We start from the raw sequence: 22,873 nt of genomic DNA on the forward strand, positions 1-22,873 counted from the left end.
TGAGTGTTTGAAGACTGTTTCTTAGCCTTTGTAGAGATACTTGCTTTAAAAGATATTACAGACAGTAAAATTATATTTCCATATTTTATTTTCTTCCATATTTTCTTTCTTCATGTCCTCATCCTCCATGCTTTCCCCGGTCACCCCATTTTGAAGAGGAAAAGGTGGCTTACCCTGCAGTGTCATTGTGCTTGGTAGGGTAGGAATGGATATAACTGGTTCTGCTCAAGCATTTTCCTGTTCCTATAAACTTAACAGGCATAAATCTCCAGAGAACTGGCAGCTTTCCTCAGGTTATCCATGCTTTCAAGAGCAGTGACCTTTTGATTGTTGTTAGCAGATAAAACTACAGAATATTTTAATGCCTTCTGAGATGATCTCTGTCATGAATTTTAGGAGATCTGTTTGGTTTTTAGATTGCACTTTGCACTCTTAACAATTGGAGGCCAAGACAGATAGGAATGGTGTGAAATCACTGTGTTTATTAGAGTGCAGAAGACAATAAGTAGCACTAGAGCTGTTCAGAATTGTCAGACACTGTTTAGAATCTTGAGTTGTGACAGGTCATGTGGGATTAATGTAGCCTCTCATCTGATGAACAGGTCTGGCACAAGTGTGTTTGGCTTCGGAATATGAATGAATGAGTAAATTCTAGATGTGTGTGTACATATACAAACATACTGTAAAAGAATAATAATAAACCCAAAACAATTAGTGCCAAGCGCTTGTTATACATGAATGCTAAGATAACAAAATTATAACTTCTTAAAAAATATATGTATAATCTATACATTAGCTGAAAATTGATAATTTTTACATTGTAGAAGGAGGCATGTCATCTGCCACTTTTTCTTTCATATTGAAAGTGCTGATAATCTAATATCTAAATTGTAGGAGTTGTTACAGCAGAGATGTTCCGACATATGCAGAATTCTGAAATAATCCGAAAAATGACTGAAGAATTTGATGAGGTAATTTTATGAAGTGCTGATAATGTGTGGATATTAATTTCTTGTTTTACTTGCCCTACTCTCACTGGATCACATTGCTACAGGTTTCTGTCAAGGCTAAAGTCAGCTGTAAAATTGACAGGAATGAAACTCTTGAACTCCCTTATGCCACTGAACTTGTAAGACTAGGAAGCAGAGCTCTCCATGTATATAAGTTGTTTTATTAACAGTTTGAGAAATCAATATCCACGGTCAGTTTTTGAGTGGTGGGAACTCATGCTGCGGTGGGGCTGGGTGGGATACCTCCCGTTCCTGCTGCCTGTGCAAGGCCTTGAAATCTTCTTGAAGTAACTTGCAGAATGGTTGCTAAATTTATTTCTATGCATTCATTAATGTATGAATCATGGGGATTTGAATTTGATTATTTTTCACTTGGAGACTTTAATGCTTTGCCTTTCATGGGAATTATAACTTTATCTCTTTGAAATTGTCATTGACTTTCTGTGCCACTGAGTGTTTGGGTGAGTGAGATGGGCTGTGGGTTGTGGTGGGGTTCTGGTTGGTTGGTTGGTTGTGGGGGGGTTTTTTTGGTCATTGTTGGTTTTGTTGTTTTCTTTCTTCTCTGCATATAACAAGCCCGAGCTGCAAAGCATATTTATACTTGTGGAATCACGTTCTGATGTATTGTTTTTTTGGCATTGGAGATCTTTTCTTTAAAGTTGTACCCATCTCTTTTTAATCTTTATTTAATAATGTGACTTTCAAGACATTTCTGTTTTGTGTTTCCCTCCTTGTTTTTTAATAGGATAGTGGAGATTATCCACTAACCATGGCTGGTCCCCAGTGGAAGAAGTTCAAATCCAGTTTTTGTGAGTTCATTGGAGTACTCGTCCGACAGTGTCAATATAGCATCATATATGATGAATATATGATGGACACTGTCATTTCACTGCTGACGGGGCTGTCAGACTCCCAAGTCAGAGCATTTCGGCACACTAGCACACTGGCAGGTCAGTGAGTTGTATTTGTCTGTGAATTGCTTCCAGTTTGTTTTGTGTTGCACAGGAAAGAATTGTTCTGCTTTTGAACTCTTTGATATTAGACATTCAACTTGTGTTTCATTGTTTTCATCTACTGCAACTTTGGTGCAGCTTTCTTGCCTTCACTTTTTTCATTACTGAAGAACACAGCATTATTTTAAAGCATTCTTTACCAGCTCTCTAGTACTTAATTAAGTCTAACAAAAAAGTAAATAGAAGGAAACTTTTCAGTTGATTCTATTAGTTTGTCTTTTATCATAATAAAGGTGTAGGTATCTTTTTATCCTCAAATGCAGTTCAACCTATTTATACTCTGCAATAAGTCAAATGGGAATCATATTTCAGATTGATTGCAATTTTTACTACACATTTAAATGATGCTGTGTATTGAAGCCACGGCACAATGTAGTTGAAAGCAGCATTTCCATTCATTGCATTAGAAATAATTTTAAAGAGTGCTTCATCAGTGATACAGTCGCTGAATTTCTGTATGATTTTAAGTAATCGTCTTTTTTACGTGATTTTTTTTTTTTTTCAAATTTGTTAAATTATGAAGAAATCCCTTATGAGTATGGAACGTTTAAAATAAATTTATCATTATATGCACAAAAGGTAAAAGCTTCTTGGATAAGGAAGTGCTAAAGCTGCGTTGATGTCTGAAGAAGGGCCTCGGCTGGCATTGCGCAGCGCTCCACTTTGTTGTAGCAGTTTTAGTCTGAGCAAGGTGAATTTAGACTATACGTGAAGGGGAGTTTTTGCCAGGCTGGAGATGGCTGTTGTTAGCTTCACTGGCCGCTTTGCAGCTCCCTTCAGTTGTGGCCGGGCAGCTGTTGTGCTTCCTGGCTGGGCCCTGGCGTGCCCATGAGCACACTGCACGTCAGGCGCTGCTGCTGGGCTCCCGCTGGCCCGGGCGTGTGTCGTGGAGACACGAACAAACCCCTTTATTACAGGAGAATATACTGATCTTCCTCTGTCATCAATGTGACTGTTGTACCAAATGGCTAATACAGATTTTAGTTTTTAAAAAAACAAGCTTTTACTACTTTTAAAAATTTCAGTTGTATCTGCGTAGAAGTTGCCCCGTTGCATGTTAATTTCTGTCACACAGAATGATTTTTATTAATAGTCTGTTTGCATTTGTTCACATCATTAGTAAATTCTGTTGATTTTGTGTAATTACTTGTGCATTTCATATGAGATTAGTTTGTATTCTTGAAGATTGTGTTCTATACAGGATTGAGACAGCCAACAAAATCCTTGTGTCCATATTTACTGTTATTGGCAGTAATTTTGGCTTCTGTGATTAGCTCAGACTTGTTCATTTGGATAGCCTTGGAGATCAGAGTGTGTGAGGATATATTGATGTATCTGCATGTTTTTATGCCTAACTCATCGACTTTATTCAGTGCGTACCGCTAGCGTGGTGTTGTGTGTGTGCTCTGCCAAGACAAGCCCGTTCAGGCCTTGTTGTTACCAAAGTGCATCAGAAAGACAAGTATGCTGTCGACTGCCTCCTGCTTTGTGCAATGGGCGTGTTTGCCTGCACCCCGTTTAACAGGGTCCATTCAGAAATAAAAGCACAGCAAAAATCCCACCCAAGTATATTTTACGTTTTGGTTAGTTCTCTGGCTTCCGAACGGTTAGTCTTTTCTCTGCTTCTGCAAATAAAGGAATATTTAAAAAAAATTAAAATCTGCCCCTTATTAAAATTAGAGGGGGAAAGAATGGTGTGATACGGTGATATTGGTCATGCAAGACATTTCCTTTTGAAAAAAGAAACTTGTTGTATGTTTGAGGTTGAATGATTTTGTGATATCAGTCTACTAACTGATTCTAATGATGCAATCCTTTTTGATTCTAATGATGCAATCCTTTTTGATATTTCCTGGGCTGTGTTTCTGAATCTTCCATTCCACTTTCATTTTTGAACAGAAGCGTATCCAATATCTCAATTCAACAATAATGCTGATAGTATTAAAAAACTGACAGAAAAGAACATGTCAGTGTTCCATCTGTTGTGTTGACAAGTAATGCTGCGGTACTTAGTAAAACACTGCTAAAGTTTACGTAAATTTACACTGAATATATTTTTGTAAATACAGAAAGGGTTAAGGGAAGATGTCAAGATTTTTGTTTATCATTTTTCTTAGTTCAAGTAACCTTTTAAATAATCCTGATTCTTTTCACTTCTTTGCAGCCATGAAGTTGATGACGGCTTTAGTGAATGTGGCATTAAACCTTAGTATTAACATGGACAATACACAACGACAGTATGAAGCAGAACGAAATAAAATAATTGGGAAACGAGCTAATGATAGGCTGGAACTCTTACTACAGAAAAGAAAGGAGGTTAGTGCAGCTATCTGTAGCTGGTGTGCATAGGACAAGTGCTGATTAACAGCAATTAATAATTAATCCTATTCTGTAATGTTTTGGTTTGGTGGTGGTTCGTTTGTTTTTATAGGTAGTTATTAGTCCCTCTGTTTCATTCTTTGAAGTTGTTAATGTTTAATGTTTGAAAAACTTAATTGCTTTGAAAGGTGGGTCTTACCATGTGGTTTTGTGTAAAAAGAGATAAATGAAGACTTCTAAAAAATTTCCAGGTAGTGCCATCGTAGTGAAGTTAGCAAGAGACACTGCAACCAGTCATAGGAAGTTTTGTTGTATTTCTTGACGAGTTTCCTAAACTGAGCTTAAATATGCAACAAAAATTACCATATATCAACTGGTTTTGGCTTCTAAAGAAGAACCCCATGATCTTGGGGCAAAATACTGCTTTTATGATGTCAATATTTTCAATACTTCTAAGTTTTTTTCTTTGTCCTACAGAAAACACTATCGAAGTTGAAAATGCAATCTCCTTCTGTTTTCTTTTGTGTAAAAGGGGCTTGCTGATTCATTGCTGACAGTGCTGTCTCGTTTAAAGCCCTAATTCACTCAGGTTCAACATTTCATTTTTGAGGGAGCTAGCATGGGGTTTTTGTTGTTTTGGTTTGGTTTAGATGTTAGAAATAACCTTCTGGTGATCAAAGGAAACATCTTCAACTCTTGTACTGTTCCATGAAATGTTTTTAACTTTCTTGACCGCTGAGATAAACTGACTTTGTGTTCATCACAAAAGCTCTTGCAGTTTGAGACTGATCCCTTAAACACCTATTAAATGAAGTTGTACTGGATGCATGTGCAGGACCAGCCCTAGGATAAGTGATACCTAGAGACACAGAAAAGGCAGTGAGGTGGTGATCGAGACTTTTACGGTCTCAATTGCTCTTATGTTTCTTGGATTTTAGGATTTCTTACCAGCCTTTCTAGTTTTTGTTTTGATTTTCTATTTTTCTTGTACCAAATGAAATCAAGCTTTGAAGTAACATTCCATTGTTTGTTTGATTTCAGGTTTTATTTAATTTATAACTCAGCCTTATCCAGTACTAAATTAACCTTTATTCATTGATTCTTTTTGCATGTCTGTTGTTTTAATATTTTTGATTTTTATTCCACACACACCCCACTTCAGAGGCTACTGTGAGCAGGTATAGATTTAGACCTAGAACATGTTACATATTTTGTTTGTTAGTCCTTTTCTTCTGATGCTTAGTCTTTATCTTCTTACTGTATTTCCGCATAGTTTTTCCTTTCATCCACGAATTCCTAAGAAAATTGGGCTGAATATTAGGCGTAAAATGTTACTAGAAAATTAGATCAAGTTTTCTTATAACTAACTTAAGAAGGACCTTGAAGAAACCCAGTATGTTTTTGTTACTGTTCAAGAACAGTTTTCAGGTGGTCAGGATTATTAAAATGTATATGCTGTTGTAGATATAATTCCTTAAATAATAGCACGTTGTACCATGAAACAGATTTCTGAATGTTTCGGGATTTAATGGCCACACTTTAAAAATGTTGACTGAATTTAGTTTATCCAGCATCAGCACAGTCTGGTCTGACTGCAGAAGTGCTGCTCGCTGTTGATGTACTCTGTTTGTTCTTGCAGCTTCAGGAAAATCAGGATGAAATAGAAAACATGATGAATGCAATATTTAAAGGTGTTTTTGTGCATAGATACCGGTAAGTTTCTCTTAGTAAGTAATTTGTAGCTGCATTAATTTATTTGGGAAGCTGGTGATGAGTTACTTCTAATTATTAATCTGTTTGATCCTGTTACCCCACTTCTCTCCACAGAGATGCAATTGCTGAAATAAGAGCTATCTGTATCGAAGAGATTGGCATATGGATGAAGATGTACAGTGACGCCTTTCTTAATGACAGCTACTTAAAATATGTTGGGTGGACTATGCATGATAAGGTAAGCTGCATGGAGGAAAAGGAGCAGGGTCCTGAAGCTCAACTCCATGGTTTTGGTTGTTGATCTTGCCAGAGTGAGTTCTGATCACTTGATTGTTTTAATCAGTCCCTGCTTTTCTTATCACTCAGAAGCACTGGCATTTTGACATATATATAAAACAGGCTTGAATATTTTGGATGGTTTTAGAGAGTATATATAGATTTTAAAGGTACTGTTATTTGTAAGGAGATGGCTTTTTCTATTAATTTATTACTGATACAAACTTCTACTTTATAATGCTTAACTTTTTCAAATGAATGCCTTTCACACGGAATAATCCAGTCATACAGTCTAACAGTTTCTCTGTTTTTCCAAGTTAAGAAACTTCTTGGCATTCTCAGCTCGCTGTAAGGAACATGGGAAAAGTCCCCTTTTGTGCTGATGTGTGCCTCAGGCTCTTACTGCCTATCGGCTAGAGATTCGTCTCTGCTTGGAGTTTACGAATACTCCTTGATTCACTGTTGAGTCAGCACATTGTTGCAGTTCTTGCATTTGGAGTGGAAGAAATGCAGGATGCTTGCTCATGCCACGCTGTTCATGGGTCTGGTATCAAAAACCAGGAGCCTCTGGCAGTGGGATGATAAGAAACTGCATAAAGTCAGTTGTCCTGGACTTTGAAAAGTATTTCTCCATCTGTACCTTGAAACCCGTTCCTGCTAAAGCAGATCTTTTTCTTGGTAGTTCTCATCTAGCAGGAGATGGTTGTTAATGGTACAGATGTTGCCAGTTTTAATTTAAGTGAAAGGAAGCACATAGGATTCTACTTGGAAATATTCTATGCATTTAAAGTACATCTTTAAAGAATGAAACAAGTATATTTGACTTACAGATACAAGCTGCAGTATGATGTTGGGGGTTTTTTGTGTTGGTTTCTGTACACCCCCCTCATTGGCTTGTTATAAACAAGTAGTTTGTATAGGATATCTTGACAACATTTAATCTTTGTCTTTGAATTAACTCAGGCTGCAAAAGAAGTGTCTTGCTTGACTTGAAGATCACATTTGTATCCTATACTTGACTTTTAATCCAGTTCTTAATTTTATTTTAGCAAGGGGAAGTAAGACTCAAATGCCTAACCGCTTTGCAAGGGCTTTACTATAATAAAGAACTTAATTCCAAATTGGAACTCTTCACCAGTCGGTTCAAGGTTAGTGTAACTTCATATTTTTAAGTACACGTGAATTTTTTTAAGGTTGTATTATACTTCTTTCCTCTTTAAAAATACTTTGTTTTGTGTTCTTAGGATAGAATTGTGTCTATGACTCTTGACAAAGAATATGATGTTGCAGTCCAAGCAATAAAATTACTCACTCTTGTTTTACAGTAAGTACATGTACATCTCCTTATCTGACCTAGAACAAATATTAAAAGTATTTCTCATACCTGTGGGCAAGGACAGCAGCTTGACAGAATTCAGAAAATGCCTACGCATCTTACACTTAAACAAATTAGAATTTCAAAAGTAATCTTGCTAGAACAGTGCTACTACTTATCTACCACAGTTAAGTAAGCATAAAGGCTGGAAACTTAGAATTCAACCTCCATAATTTGAAGCTATTGTGGAATATTGAACTGAAGAAATATAGGATGTATTTAACATTATACAATAATGAGGTTTTGAGCATAACCTCCTACCAAGCACTCATACTTTATCAGTAATATTCGTTTAGGAAAACTTTGGAACTAAGATGTCTTGTTTTGGGTTTTAGGATGATAAATTGAAGGAAAAGTTTTCCATTCTCCTTCATTTCCATCTCCTTCTCTAGAGTTTCATACTCTGACTCAACTCGTTTTCTGTTTTCCTTCTCATCCCACCCTTAGGAGTAGTGAAGAAGTTCTGACTGCTGAAGACTGTGAAAATGTCTACCATCTGGTTTATTCAGCTCATCGGCCAGTAGCAGTTGCTGCAGGGGAATTTCTGTATAAAAAGTAAGATGGGGAAATTTTAGTTAACTCCTGTTCCTGTAGCTGTTTTGAAGGCTGTCCTTTAAAAGCTTGTACCTACAGGGAATGTAATAAAACCCTTCCTCTATCTTCGCCTTTTTTGTTCTTTCTGTGTTCCATGAAACATCTTAAAATGCTCACGTAGTTTGGTACCTAGAACTTGCGCTTGCGTCATAACAAGTATTTTCCTATTTGTAGTCCTTCCTCCTCTCTGCCAAAGTTGCCTCATATGGCCCTTTCATAAAGGATTTTTCTGTTAAAAAAAAAGTAAAAAAACCCGATCTAATACTTTTCAGACCTTCTTCCAATATTTCTTTGTTGCTTGAAGTCTCGTGTGGAGGTTCAGAAAATGTAGCTGGTTAAAGAGGAGCATGGGACCTCAAGCACCTGCAGTTATCACTGATGCTCGTAAACTATTTTGTTACAATTATACATTCCACTGGAAACAGTCAGTGAAATACCATCTCAGTATATATGAAATTGTTCAAATGACACTTGTCCTAAATTGCTTCCTTTCAAAATTAAATATGGAGCCAAGCAGCAAAGTGTTGTGTGTCTGTAAGAAACAGTATTTTGATACGAATTGACTGTGGCAAAGGCAATGAAGAGGCAGCTTGTCCTGAAATAATTTTTCTTTTAGGCTTTTCAGCCGCAGAGATCCTGAAGAAGATGGAATACTTAAAAGGAGGGGAAGACAAAGTCCGAATGCTAATCTTGTGAAGACACTAGTGTTTTTCTTTTTGGAAAGTGAAGTAAGTTGAGTTTCAGGGATATCCTTGTTTTTGTAGTGTGTGTGGTGATGCTGGTTTGTTTGTCTGTGTTTTTAATTTGTTGTTTTTCTTTTCCCCACTTATTTGTTAATAACCATGAATGTGTCCTCATTTTCCTATTACTTGAGCAACCTGAGAGTTAAAAGATTTTTGTGTGGTTGTGGTTATTTGAAGAATCTGTCCCATACACATTGTTGAGGCAGGCTGTGAACTCAACTCAGTGTTCTTCCGTCGCTCTTCATGCTAATGTATAGGTGGAAAGAAATTGTGATGTAGGTGATTTATGAGTGAGTAGGGGAAAAAAGCCCCAAACTGAACAGCCCCTCATGATGCCCACCTCCCTATCTCCCAAGTTTAGACAAATCTTGTAGCACTACTCTTGTTAGCAGCTGGTCTGGATTAATCTTTTTAAGTTAATTGGGGAAGAGATGCTTCTGTTGAACCAGAGAGCTTGCAAAATTTTCTGGGTTTTTTACTGCAAACAGGAGCCAAGTGAAAAAAACAAAACAAACCACACCTGTATTATAGCAAGTTCTGTAATGAATTTTATTGCTGATAAAGAAAAATACTTAATCTGTTCTCATTTTAGTTGCATGAACATGCTGCTTATCTTGTGGACAGCATGTGGGACTGTGCAACAGACCTCTTGAAAGACTGGGAATGTATGAACAGTCTTCTGTTGGAGGAGCCTCTCAATGGAGAAGAACGTAAGAGATTTTCCTCCATCTTTCTTTATTGCTGTGCAGTTTCTTCATCTTGATTTATAAGGACATAAGATGCTTACATTTATGAGTCCCCATATATTCTCTGTTTTTACATGACTATAGTAAATCACTAATAGTCATTATAAAATGTGAGGAGGAGTAGAAAGAGATCACTTCTGGTATGGAATTGAGACACAGAAGAACAATGGTGGAGAGAAAAGAGCATGTAGTGTCCAGTTGCTCTGTTGTTCCACAGGCTCAGGCTGCACTTCAGGCACTGGAGAAACTAGGTTACTTGTGAAACCGCCTCATTGTTGAGTGTCACAACTACCCTATGGAAAAATACTGTCATTTCTTTAATGACAGTAAAACCAAGCACAACCCTCCAGCATGATTCTGTAATTTTTAGGTCCTCTGAAATGGACCTTTGAAAAATGAAAAGGAACTAAAATGATTATAAAACTTGGTATGTGTTTCATCCTGTTCTGTGACTCATCCAGTGATATTCCTTCAATTTCAAGTATTTTCTTACATTGTTTTATAAGGTGCTTATCTTCTTTATCCCCTGTGTCAGCCCCACCCCTAGAAATGAGCTATTGGCCTAGATAAATGCCTTTTTTTTTTTTCCCTTTCAAAAAATAAATATATTTTGAGCCTTAAATACTAACACTTGTGGAAAAATAAAGTTCAAGCTGTGTATTAACATCTGTTTCTTAAATTTCAGCTTTAACAGATAGACAGGAAAGCGCACTGATTGAAATAATGCTTTGTACAATTCGGCAAGCAGCTGAATGTCATCCGCCTGTGGGAAGAGGAACAGGGAAAAGGGTAGGAAGGAAAAAGCTACTTGTCTAGAGATATGGGAGTGGTTCTGTGGGGACAGAGTGGGGAGAAGGACAAGGTCGTCGGCTGTGACTGCAGAAATTCAACTTCAGTCGCCACAGCCTCCAGTATCTGCCTGGCTAGTTCACTTGTCCTGGGCTTCAGCACGTGCTTAGTATGGTTTGGACTGCTGCATTTGTTTTTGCTATTAAAGGTAATACAAAATTGATTTTGGAAGAAGTATTGATTGGAAAGGAGAACAAAAATCAATGTTTGAGAAAGCTAAAAGTATTTTCAATTTGAAAGAGCAAAATGAGAGAAGGGATTATAACTTCATAGTCTCTTTGGAAGGAGGACAGCCCAGCAGCTGGCTTTTCTCTGATGATCTAGGTAAACCTGTCCTAGATTGTCACTTCCGTTTTCAAGATAATCTCAGTAGTATTAGGTGTAACTCTGAAGTGGTTTTTTTTGAGTGCTGATTTTTTTCTTTTAAATTGGCTTTTTTTTTTTAACAGTGATATTTTACAGTGATGTTAGAAGGTCTGTGTACTTAATTGTCATTTCATTAATTATAATAAAACTTTCCACCAAAACTTTTAGTTGTAAAATCCTCACAATACCCATATTTCAGGTGCTGACAGCAAAGGAAAAGAAAACCCAGTTGGATGACAGGACAAAAATTACTGAACTCTTTGCTGTGGCACTTCCTCAGTTGCTAGCGAAGGTAGGTTTATTTCCGTTTGGACTGTTGCTGAAATATTAACAGTATAGTTTCTGTATTTAACTATGTGACTTGCACAAGTCTTCATTTTTTATTATTAGTCTTTATTAATATTTGATTGTCCTCTAATGAATTGTGTTTTCCAAGACTCTTTCATTTAAACTTTTTCCTTGTCAATTTTACAGTATTCCGTAGATGCAGAAAAGGTCACCAACTTGTTGCAGTTGCCACAGTACTTTGATTTGGAAATTTATACAACAGGGCGGTTAGAAAAGGTAAAGTAACATTCAATAACATGAAAGGAGAAACCCCAGAATTTAGACTGAGTCGCTGAATTTCACTCACCATTGTACATGTGTTGGTTTTGTGTGAGACATGGACTTTATCGTAACCCTTATGGAGATGAGACTTGGACTTGAGGGCTGTGACGGGCTGCAGTTCTTACCCATACCGAAAGCGTTGTCTAAGGCCTGGCTGGCCAGTTTTAACAGAGACTCTTGCCAGTTGAATGAACTTTACGCCAGAGCATTTATTGCGGAGTTGTGGTCATGTTTGAGGTATGCTGCCTGACAGACAAAGCTCGTAGAAATAACTCAGTAAGTTTTCTTTTTCTGATCAGCCAAACTAATGAACCACCATCTTAATTGCATGAAAAAGGGCAAGACTACTAGACCACAAATTATGTAGTTACTGCTCTCACTTTACCTGCTGTGGTGATGAAGTTGGTGTAAGCTCATCTCTATCTTCCCCTTCTCACATGCCCTATTTTGTGGTGTTGTGAAGGAAGTACCTGGAAATCATTAGGGTCAATAAAGTAAAAACCTGTTGAGTTGACAGTGTGGCCTAGCAGTGATGGAGCAACAGTGAACAGTGCAGGTGGAGAGGAGGCTCCTACTTAAATTTTGCCGAATAGCTTTTTATTTCACTCAGAAGCTTTACCAGGTTTCTAGAAGTGTTTTGTGTTCCTTATCATAGTTACAAACATAATACATTGAATTTATCTTTTAAAATTCCTTAAGGTTTATTAATAATGTGTGTGTGTATGTGTGTGTGTGTATATATATATATATATATATATATATATATATGTATGAATTATTTCCCTCTCACCCTCCGTCTTTCTTGTAGCATTTGGATGCCTTACTGCGACAAATCCGGGATATTGTGGAGAAGCACACAGACATAGATGTTTTAGAAGCCTGTTCAAAAACATACCACGCTCTCTGTAATGAAGAGTTCACAATCTTCAACAGGGTTGACATTGCAAGAAGTCAGTTAATAGATGAACTGGCAGACAAGTTTAATCGACTTCTTGAAGACTTCCTGCAAGAGGTATTTCAATGTGCACGATCAGCTTTTCCTGCCTCTGTAAATATTTGCAGTATGTTTTTGTCATCTTATACAAGTCAGGGTGTTAGGAATGGGAACTTTGCTCTGACTTTCAAAGCTGTTAAGCACAACAGACACACAACAGTGTCAATGCTGTGATTATATGAACTCAGACTTTCTTTTATATTAGGACAGCGAGTCTTTAATCTCCTTTTGGCAAGTGTCTTTTGGGAATTTGAGATAAGTTTCAGGTAAACTATGGAATTGCATAAACTTTTCACCTTTTGTTTTTGAAGCTTGTGTTTTCGAGAGATGTAGCATTGCAGTTCCACTAGGGTTCTCTTCAGATGTACAAGTGGTGCTAATCTTTGATTGCATGTTGCTGTTGGTAGATATCAAAATCTCTAGAATCCCCTTCCTTCCTGAACGCAAGCAGATGCAGTTAATAGTTTAAAAATCACTTTGTTCCCACACTGTTCTAATGTAAAGGGTGAGAATTTTCTGATACAGTACTTTACTATGTGGGATCTCAGACATTCAGACAAAACTTGTTTCTTCTCTTCCCATCTGTGATAAGGAGGATGAGAAGTGTCTTTTTGAGAACTTAATTATCAACACCTCAGATGTAGACTTAACAAACTTTGCTCCCATTCCTCTTGCTTATTGGCCTGAGCTGGGACTCCACTCGTGAGACATATGTGACCTACGTAAGAAATGTGCCTAGTAATCCATTTATTTCCCCCATTGTGAGAAAAAGAGAGGTAAAGCAAGGAAATGGAATGTCAGGCAGTGGCCTTGGAGGAAAATGGCAAATGCTCTGCAAGTGTTGAAATCCATAGTGCTGTGATAAGGTTTTGCAACTGCAGAATCGTAAGAAGCATTGGACTTGCAGTGGCTGTGATAAGGTTTTGCAACTGCAGAATCGTAAGAAGCATTGGACTTGCAGTGGCTGTGATACACTGAGAAGGAGTTTCTATGACCTTAGATAGTTGATCTGTGTACTTCCATAGATACTTTTTGGGCCCTTTCTTTTTTATTCCTTTCTCAGAGTGCAAGTTGCTCAGAACTGGTGGGAAAATTAGCACAAAACACTTCCCTTACCTCTCTCAAAGACTTTTTTCTGTGATTAAAGCAAGATTGAGGTACTGACCTGAATGTAGCCCATTTAGTCCAGTATCTATTGTCTGACAGTGGCCTCTGCTGGATTCTTCAGAGAAAACTGAGGCACCTACAATAATAGACTCTTTTTTCTTTTTTTCTTTTTCCTCCTCCCGTATTTCTCCTTGTGCTGCTGACTGTTTCTGAACATGAACTGCTACCTTCTCTCTCAAACCCTTTAACTCTTCTGAAAACAAAAGTGTCAAAGATAAATTTAGATGTAGGTCTCTCTCTTGGGGAGAGCTGTTTTGGGGTTCTTTATTAAAAAAAAAATTTAAAAAATAAAAAATAAATCCTAAGTTCCCTAGTTTGCTCACCATATATCACTTGTGATATCTTCCTGTATGATTACTAAATAGGGGGAGGAACCTGATGAAGATGATGCATATCAAGTCTTGTCAACACTGAAGAGAATCACTGCTTTTCACAAGTAAGTAGGCTCTGCAGACATCTTTCTTTCATGGCTTGTGGTGTGGGAGGATTATTTCTATTTGTTTTTAATTTGATAACTTTGTAAAGCAACTTAGAGGGGCTTTTTGTTTAGTGTGAATAAGAGTTGTGCAGAACATGACACATTTTGAATATATGAAGGAATATATACAGAACTGTAATATTTGGAGGGTTTTTTTTTTGCTTTGTGTTTTTTTGGAGGTGTGTTTTTGTTGGATTTTTTGGGGGAAGAGGGTGTTTGGTTGGTGTGTTGTGATGTTTTGAGTGTGGGGTTTGTTTGTTTGGGATTTTTTTTTTTTGGACCAGTTAAGCTTTTAGTAGTTCTTAACATCAAATTGCGGAAGCAGTATTGGTTAAATTACATCTTTGCTTTGTTTCTAATGCTTCCAGTGCTCATGACCTATCAAGATGGGACTTGTTTGGATGCAACTACAAGTTACTGAAAACTGGCATTGAAAATGGAGACATGCCAGAACAGGTCTGTAGTTAAAAATGTGTTCTTTAGGTACAACAAGAAATAGCTTTTGTTGCCATCTTTCATTGGCCTTTGTCATCTAATGCATTTTTCCTTTTGATTTCAGATTGTTATTCACGCACTGCAGTGTACTCATTATGTGATCCTGTGGCAGCTGGCAAAAGTCTCTGAAAGCAGTTCCACAAAGGTATGCCTTGTTCCAGTTGCGTTAGTAAATAAATATTGATACGTGCCTACAGTGGCATCAGGTGGGAACTGTGATGGAATTAACCTAAGATCTTTTTATACCCATACCTGCCTAAATATGCACTTAAGTTCTTCAGAATTCCTAGTTTTAGTACTAGTAGTTGCTTGACGTTTAAACCCACTATTTCTCGAAATTGTTATGTTATTATTATTTAAATGTCAATATTATGTTTAATTTGAGAGAGTCTTAAAGTAATTGTAGTAAATAAATGCAATACCTATTAGACTGGCACAGTGGGAGTGCTAAGGAGGGGTAGAATACCAGTTATAAAATACAGCATAGTTAGTATTACTACTCAAGTAGTGGGTTTGAATTTTTTTGCAAACTGAAGTATCAGTGACAAGCCCATGACATATAAGAATTTGCACACTATTGTAACATTTTCAGTGCTCAGTATGTTGCAATCATACTTTGCTCTTCATCAGTCTTCTAGATGTGTTGTTAAATAAAGACATGGAAAATTAACTGAAATTTCAGGCTCTCTCAGGGCATAATGAGAGGGCCTGGTCTGGTTCTATGTATAGTAATCGTGAAGGGCAAAGCTCTGGCAAATGTCATCTTTCTAATTTCACTTCTTGAAAAGTCTTGGAGGAAGGATTAAGGTTTCTTGGGTGCACTGGCCAACATTGCCTAGAGAGGGTGAGGAGCCGGTTTGCTGTGTGACCTGCCTAAGGAAAATGGCTTGTGAAAGGCCAGCAGGTTAGAACTGAGTTCCTAAGTGCTGAAACAGTTCCATTTCTTTAAATAAAAATAAGAATCAAACATGCTTTCTGCAGAAGCCTTCTGCAGTCCTCTCAGGGGGATACATTTTGTGCTCTCTTCATCAGAAATACACACTGGAGTTGCACTTTGTTGTCGGAGTTACTGATAACACACCCGTTATATGGCAGAGGTGAAATAAGTACATTCTTCAGGGTTTTTAAACACTCTAATTGCCGTACTTATAATTACTTTTAAAAAAAGAAGTTGAAGGTGTCTGTTCTAAGTTACTAGAGAGAAAACAAGAACTCACAACATAATTTATAACCAATAAATTGTAATTTGTAATTAACAATCCATTATTACAATAAATTAATGTCAGCATGTATATTTTTTTCCTTTATTTTAGGTTGTGGTAGTATGAGCTTCTGATAGATACAGGGCTGGAGAAGCTGTGTCATTTGTACTCATGTTTTTTAGAACAAAGAACACCTTTGTGAGACCCTGACGGGGTTTCTTTCTTTCTTTCTTTCTTTTTTTGTTTTGTTTTTTTATTTGGTTGTTGTTGTTTTCTTCTTTCTCTCATGTTAAGAATGCAATGAATAATTGTAGCTATACTGGTTGAGTCCTTACAAATCTGAAGATCTCTTAAATAAATGTAAACTTATTCAATACTGGCTGGCTAACTAGTTTACCATCTAGGTTTTATTGGCTTTTAGCATTTCCAAAACCAAAAATATCGGCTATGAAGTGGATACATAGATTGTTGAGAAGCACTTACATTGAGTGAAGTTTTTGGAGGCTTTGTTAGCTTACGTTTGAAAGGGTAAACAGCAGTCGGGATTTTTTATAATAGCCATTAAAGCTTTATCATAAGCCTGATGGCAGAAGCTGAGCTAAATGCTGAAGCTAAGTTGGAAATGAAGATTAACTTAGGTATTTTGCAGTAAAATATAATCTGTAATACTTTCAGCAGGAATGAAAAGAACTTACTTGAAAAGTGGTCCTTTTTTGGGACCATTTTCTGCTGCTGTCATAAAATTTGGTAAATTAAAGCTCTCATAGGTTTAACTTCTGAACCACGACAATTTTATTATATTTAACTGCTTGTCTTCTGCCAAATATACCAGGTGCGTACAGAAGTTCCATTGCTTTCTGTTCAATGCTGATGGAATGTAACAGCAAAGAAGCTGAAGCACAGAAACAAAAGTGAAAAATGTGCTGTGCCTAAAGTTTGGGGGTTTTTTGTTTTGTGACCAAATGAACTGCTAGCTGCCTGCTGTTTGTGAGCAGGTTGACTGGGTGGGAATTAGCTTCAGAATATAGGCCACTAAAATAAAAGACTAAATAAATACTTAAGTTTTTTATTAAAATTTAAATAAGTAATTCTGTGCAAAGGAAAGAAAATATTCTCTTATGTAATTCTCTTAATATCAATATAGTAATCTAAATGGAGAATGTTGAGAGGAAAGGTTTTATATGTGGTGAAAGCGTTCCAAAATCATATTATGCTTAAACTCATAGTGAAGAAGCAGCTTTGCTTTTGTAATTCCTGTTGAGATTAAATGACGTGTTGTACAAAAGTGTCACCTGTGTTGTTGAAGGGAGAGACTTGCTTTGGTTTGGATTCCATGGAAAGCTTTCAGGCTTCTCTTGGGTAGTTGTTCTTTGTCTGGACTGATGCTGGTTACACAGTTGGTCTTTTCTAATATAATTTCCCCAGTTCTACATGGGCTAAAATCTTCACGTGATTGAGTAACACCAACCGTGCTGCATGTGGGGATGGTACTTGTACCAGTTTGATACTTTATTTGCTCAATAACCTACTTCTCTGGAAGTAATTGCAATACTTAGCTACTTTTTCGTTTTTCATTGGAAGAGGGGAAGAAAACCCCAACTCTTGTCTGACATTTTACTTTATCCTCAAACAGTCAGTTTAAAAAAAATACCGTGCAGCCATGTCTGGTTTAGTTACAAGCAGCTACCTAAAATCTGTCCTCTGGGTTGAAAATACAGAAATTGAAAAGAGAAGATGCTTTTGCTCTGAGTTGGTGTGTGTGTGTGTGGGGGGGCATTGGTGGCATTTTTTAGGACTGGGTTTGTTTGTAGTTTTTTTTACTGTTGTTACTTTTTTTTAATAACTTCACTGTTTTCGTGCAAACTTCCATTTCTTTTTGCAGTACACAGCACGACTAAATTGAGGAAATTGCTTCTTGCTGATTTTATTTGTAACGATGATTTTTAAATAATGCAGTAGACTTGAACGTTACAACTACACATGAGGCCTGTGGTGCATAGCTCTGTGGACATATGTACACTATATGTGACTATACAATTGAAAAAGACTTACATGAAATCCTTCTCTTTACAGGAGGATCTTCTGCGTCTAAAGAAGCAGATGAGAGTGTTCTGTCAAATCTGCCAACACTACCTGACAAACGTAAACACTGCTGTTAAGGAACAGGTCAGTGACTGTTGTTTCTCCTTGTCGTTTGCTAATATTATACTTCTAAAGCAGCTGGAAAGTTCCCCTTGCTAATATTTTTAGCACTTAAGTGGGAATGTGGTGCATCTTAGATGTTTAGGCTGAATGCCCTTGCAGTCTGAATACATACTGTACTGGTATGCTTGCCTTGCTTTAGGCAATTTAGGTAGGATTTCAGGATCAATTTAAACTTGATTCTTTCTAGTCATCTTAGGCAGCATAAACTTTTATTCGAAGGGGTTTTTTGTTTATTTCTTTAAACCATGACTGGGTAGGCTCGTGGTAGAAGCCTCTTCTGGTTTGCAAGTGAGGTGGGAGAGCTCCATTTCAAAGGTCTTGCTTACCCTGTGGTCATGACACATGCCACCGGTGGAGCTGGTTGTGGGTTCATGGACTCAGAGCTGGAAGACCTAAGGACAGAGAAGTTATATTTTTTTAGTTCTATCTTTGAATGCTTTTACATTCTCACGTTTGCACTATGATTTAAATGTGGCCATCTACTGAAGAACTGTGAAGACAACTTTCCTCCTCTTGCTGTAAACCTGTGAGGACATACAGGGGTAACATCTCTGATCCCCTTCAGCGTGATGCGGCATGCACAATATATTCCTTAGTTCTGGAGAGTCCCAGGATTTTGGGGGATCTGAATCAGGAGAAAAACAATGGGTCCTTAACATAAGAATGTATGCATGCACATGTATGCACTCTAACATAGGGGATTTTATTGTTGGGAAGCGGTGGTGGTTTTTTTATTGTCACCCTTAGGTACAGTCAGATGCTGATCAATTGTTGACGGCATTGTTGAGAGATATTTGGAGACCATTCTAGTAAGTGCTTGGAAGCCTCGCCAATGATGTACTGCTCAGTAGAGTTGTGAACAGTTGTCATTTTACCGGTTTCATAGTCAGTCTCTCATACAGTTATCCCTTGTGGGGGAGAGCTTTAGATGGAAGTTCTTTGATATTTCAGACATAAGATGTCTAGGTGTTTAGTTCATGCAAGTAGCGCCTGATACTTCAGGCAAGAGACAAGTCCTGGCTTTTTTGAAGAAAAATGCAGGCATGAAGGTTTGGGGGGGTGTTTTTAATTTTTCTTTTGTTTCAAGAAGAGTTGAGACATCATCTTGGGCAATACTTGAGTTCTGACGGTAGCAGGGTCAGAGAAAGAGGTTAAACTGTAGAGGCTGAATCTCTCCCAGTCTGTGGTCAAACACTTCTCTAGCCAGGATGCTCTCAGGAGTTTCATGTTCCAGCGAAGAGCACAGGTTACTGATAGCAGGATTAATTCAAACTAAATGCCTTTAACAACCTTCAAGTACTTCTCTATGGGGGAAAGACCAGTCTGTCTTCTGAGTGTGTTCTTTACTTAAATAAATAGCCAGAGTGGTTTTGCTTCTAAAGGCAGTAGTAACGTGGTTGAGCTTGCAGTTGAAAATCTAGTCGTCTGAGTTGCACAACTGCAGCTTTTCAAACTCTTGCTATGACAAGAGTATTCCTGGAACTGAACAGGCATGTTTTATGTCAGAGAGCAATCCAGTGTCAAAAATCACAAGGTGTATGGTGTGAAAGGGTGAGTAACAAAAGCTACTGAAGCTCTGAGCAGGTCTCTCTAAAAGGCTGTGGAACGCTGAGTCCGGTGAATGCTTGAGAAACTACAAGTACCTCGATCGTGCAGGGCACTGTAGCCACGGCTCTGCTTCCCTTCCTTCATTGTGTGAAAGGGCACAGGGAACTTCAGAGGAGCATATGGATTTTTGTGATCAGGAAATCAGTAACATGTGCTTTGAAGAATTAGAGAACAGATCTGTTCATTAAAATTGCAAGTACTTAAGAGATTAGAATCGAAGGGAGGAGGTGCAGAACCAAGCAGTATGGTGCCTTGGTCTGTTGGTGTGAAGGATGTCAGTCTGGGTACCGATACATGGGATCTTTCCGGGGAGGTGGACTACAGGCATTTTAAATCTGATGTCAGATGCACCAGTTAGCAAGCAAAATGAAGAGGTAGTTGTTCTTTTGGAAGCAAGACATCAGGATTTAAAGGGATTGAATGCCCTCATCTAGTAGATGTTTTACAAATGCGATCAAAACAATTTTAAAAAAGGGAAAGAAAAAGGCAACTCTACTATGGTTGGTGTCCACAAAATTCTCTAGTGACTTAATGTAGTATCTGTCAGCACAGTCTGGGAATTTCAGGCTCGTTGTGTTTTAATCTCACATTGTTTTAATATTCGGTTGGCTTCATCTGTACAATATTTTGATTTGGAGACCCAGTCTTCATACAGCAGCCTTCTGTAGGAAATGCTGCACGTTTTGACTTCCAGCTGGCCGATGGCTCATTAGGACTTAAGTGACCTGTGTGCGCCATTGGGCTCTAAATAGTTAAGTGGAAATATATTATTCTAAAGAAAATCCAGTTTCTGAGCAAGTATTTACTAAGGTTTCTTTTTAACAGGCTTTCACAATTCTCTGTGATGTGCTGATGATCTTCAGTCATCAGATTATGACAGGAGGACGTGACATGTTGGAGCCACTTGTTTACACTCCTGATTCTTCATTGCAATCTGAACTACTCAGTTTTATTTTGGATCATGTATTCATTGATCAGGATGATGATAATAACAGTGCAGGTTTGTACAAAACTTACGTTTCCTTGGTATTATTTGCCTTCTATCTAAGGTATTTGTTTTCCTGTGCTTTTTTTGTTTGTTTTTGCTTTTCTGGCATTGAGAGGTGTTTGTGGGCACAGAGGTAGGTTTGTCTTGTAGGTGTCAGCAACCGATTAAAGCATTTATGTTTTGGGGACATGGAGGATAATTGTGGTAAAGGTTTGGTGTAACAGGCACATGTTTGTCTTTACATCAGGGAAGGAGACTGGTCAGCGGGCGATGAGATGCACTGCTGTCAGAATTGGTATTTGATTTTCGGAACCCTGACTGTTAGCCTACATCACTTTTTACATAAATGCTTAAATATGGAATATTTGAGCCTGACAGTTTTCCTGTTCTGAACTCTGCAGATGGACAGCAGGATGATGAAGCTAGCAAAATCGAAGCATTGCACAAAAGAAGAAATCTGCTTGCAGCTTTCTGTAAACTCATTGTATATACTGTGGTGGAAATGAACACAGCTGCAGACATTTTCAAGCAATATATGAAGGTAAATCTAAAGCCTAGTAGTGGGACTTCATAAAACTACTAGAACACAGTAGCTGTGGATTTTTTAATAACTGTTAATTTTTAACTGATTTTTTAATAACTGTTAATTTTTAACTGATAACTGATTCAAAATGTGAAGAATTCAAAACTCCAGAGTTGGTAGTTTGTAGGCCTTTAAAAGTTCTTTTTCCATAAAAAAGGAAAAAAATGGCTGAGATTAGTTTCACAGTTCCAGTGTGTGGGTAACTGGGAGGTAGGAAGGAAACCTGGTAATTGTTTTTACGTTGTTTTTAATAGATCTATTTTCTTATCCTGATGGATGGTATATTTTAATCCAGTTATTAGTTTAGCAGGCCTTTTGAGACTCTTCTTACAAAGATCAACTCCATGATGTCTGGTCTCATCAAATAACCTCTTTCTATCTTATTTTAACATAAAAGCCCCATTTGTGGCTCCTGGGACTCACAGCTGCACAATAATATGAGTTCTCATTTTATGAACATGATAAATCTTTGCTCCTTGGTGATTCCCTTAAAAAAATAAAATTTGAGTAGCCTGCTTTTATCTGTCTGAGTGCCCTACATATATTTCAAATCTCTAAATAAACTAACTGGGTACTTACTCTGAACCTCAGATTCTTAAAGAACTGAACAGGCAACCGTTTTCATTGGAAAAATCATGGCTCGAAAACCATCCATAAGTGCTTCCTTTCAGCAGAGAAAATAGAAAACTCCCCAGCAGAGTTATAGGAGTTACTAAAAAGATTAGATTCTAATCTTGTACCCTGAAGGGGTGACCATGTGTTATTAACAAATGTGTCATGGCCTTGAAGATAAATAGGTCAGTCTGCATCTAAAGTAATACGCCCAGAATGAAAAGAAGTGGATATATTCTTTCTGATTTGAGGTTTTAAAATCATTTTGGAGGTGTTTTAGGGTATCTTTTTGATGATGTGTTCACTTTTCAAAGTGTTGTTTTTTAATAGCAACTCCTAGTTTTTTTCTGAAGAATTCAGTCATTGTAATGTTTTCAACTGAAAGCAGAAGTTGACTTTTTGCTTTATTTTTTCCTAGTATTACAATGACTATGGTGATATCATTAAAGAAACGATGAGTAAAACAAGACAGATAGACAAAATCCAGTGTGCTAAAACGCTTATTCTCAGCTTGCAGCAGGTAAGAATGGTTTACAATGGTTTTATGCATGAAATTCCATGTGATAAATCACATCCTGTTAACAACCAGTGCAAGGTATTAATGAAGAAATTCTCACGGAAGGTGTGGTTAAATAGGTCAAAATTGAAACGCATTTTCTGCAACTATTAAAAAAGCTGTCAGGCTTCCTATACTGAACACTTTTCGTAGCACAATATTTGGTATGTGAGAGGATAGTAAATATGAAATGAATACCTCTGTGACATACCTCTTAACTAAAACAGTAGTTTGAGTCACATACTCAGAAATGTGGTATGAAACTGCTAGTTTACTTACTCTTGAACAGATAAGGGAAAATGCTTCCTGTCTGTGTGGTGGGATTTTATGGTTTTGTTTGTGGGGTTCTTTGTTTGTTTGTTTGTTTTTAAC

General features: G+C 37.4%; 1 protein-coding gene across 5 annotated transcripts in view; it reads left to right on the forward strand.

The window, feature by feature from the left end:
- The window catches only part of STAG2 (STAG2 cohesin complex component), a 75,529-nt gene that overhangs the window by 41,000 nt on the left and 11,656 nt on the right, over window positions 1-22,873 (forward strand). For all 5 annotated transcript variants that reach the window (XM_065846115.2, XM_065846111.2, XM_065846114.2 and 2 more), the window contains exons 6-26: window positions 895-971; window positions 1,756-1,960; window positions 4,188-4,339; window positions 5,982-6,055; window positions 6,170-6,293; window positions 7,381-7,479; window positions 7,576-7,655; window positions 8,154-8,261; window positions 8,917-9,028; window positions 9,636-9,753; window positions 10,475-10,578; window positions 11,204-11,296; window positions 11,479-11,568; window positions 12,422-12,625; window positions 14,140-14,210; window positions 14,621-14,708; window positions 14,812-14,892; window positions 18,023-18,115; window positions 20,588-20,762; window positions 21,152-21,291; window positions 22,364-22,465. In XM_065846115.2, the coding sequence (XP_065702187.1) occupies window positions 895-971; window positions 1,756-1,960; window positions 4,188-4,339; window positions 5,982-6,055; window positions 6,170-6,293; window positions 7,381-7,479; window positions 7,576-7,655; window positions 8,154-8,261; window positions 8,917-9,028; window positions 9,636-9,753; window positions 10,475-10,578; window positions 11,204-11,296; window positions 11,479-11,568; window positions 12,422-12,625; window positions 14,140-14,210; window positions 14,621-14,708; window positions 14,812-14,892; window positions 18,023-18,115; window positions 20,588-20,762; window positions 21,152-21,291; window positions 22,364-22,465 (2,390 nt within the window). The remainder of the gene's footprint in view (window positions 1-894; window positions 972-1,755; window positions 1,961-4,187; window positions 4,340-5,981; window positions 6,056-6,169; window positions 6,294-7,380; window positions 7,480-7,575; window positions 7,656-8,153; window positions 8,262-8,916; window positions 9,029-9,635; window positions 9,754-10,474; window positions 10,579-11,203; window positions 11,297-11,478; window positions 11,569-12,421; window positions 12,626-14,139; window positions 14,211-14,620; window positions 14,709-14,811; window positions 14,893-18,022; window positions 18,116-20,587; window positions 20,763-21,151; window positions 21,292-22,363; window positions 22,466-22,873) is intronic.

Source organism: Patagioenas fasciata, chromosome 11 (assembly GCF_037038585.1).
Source record: "Patagioenas fasciata isolate bPatFas1 chromosome 11, bPatFas1.hap1, whole genome shotgun sequence".
In the NCBI taxonomy this organism is placed as follows: domain Eukaryota; kingdom Metazoa; phylum Chordata; class Aves; order Columbiformes; family Columbidae; genus Patagioenas; species Patagioenas fasciata.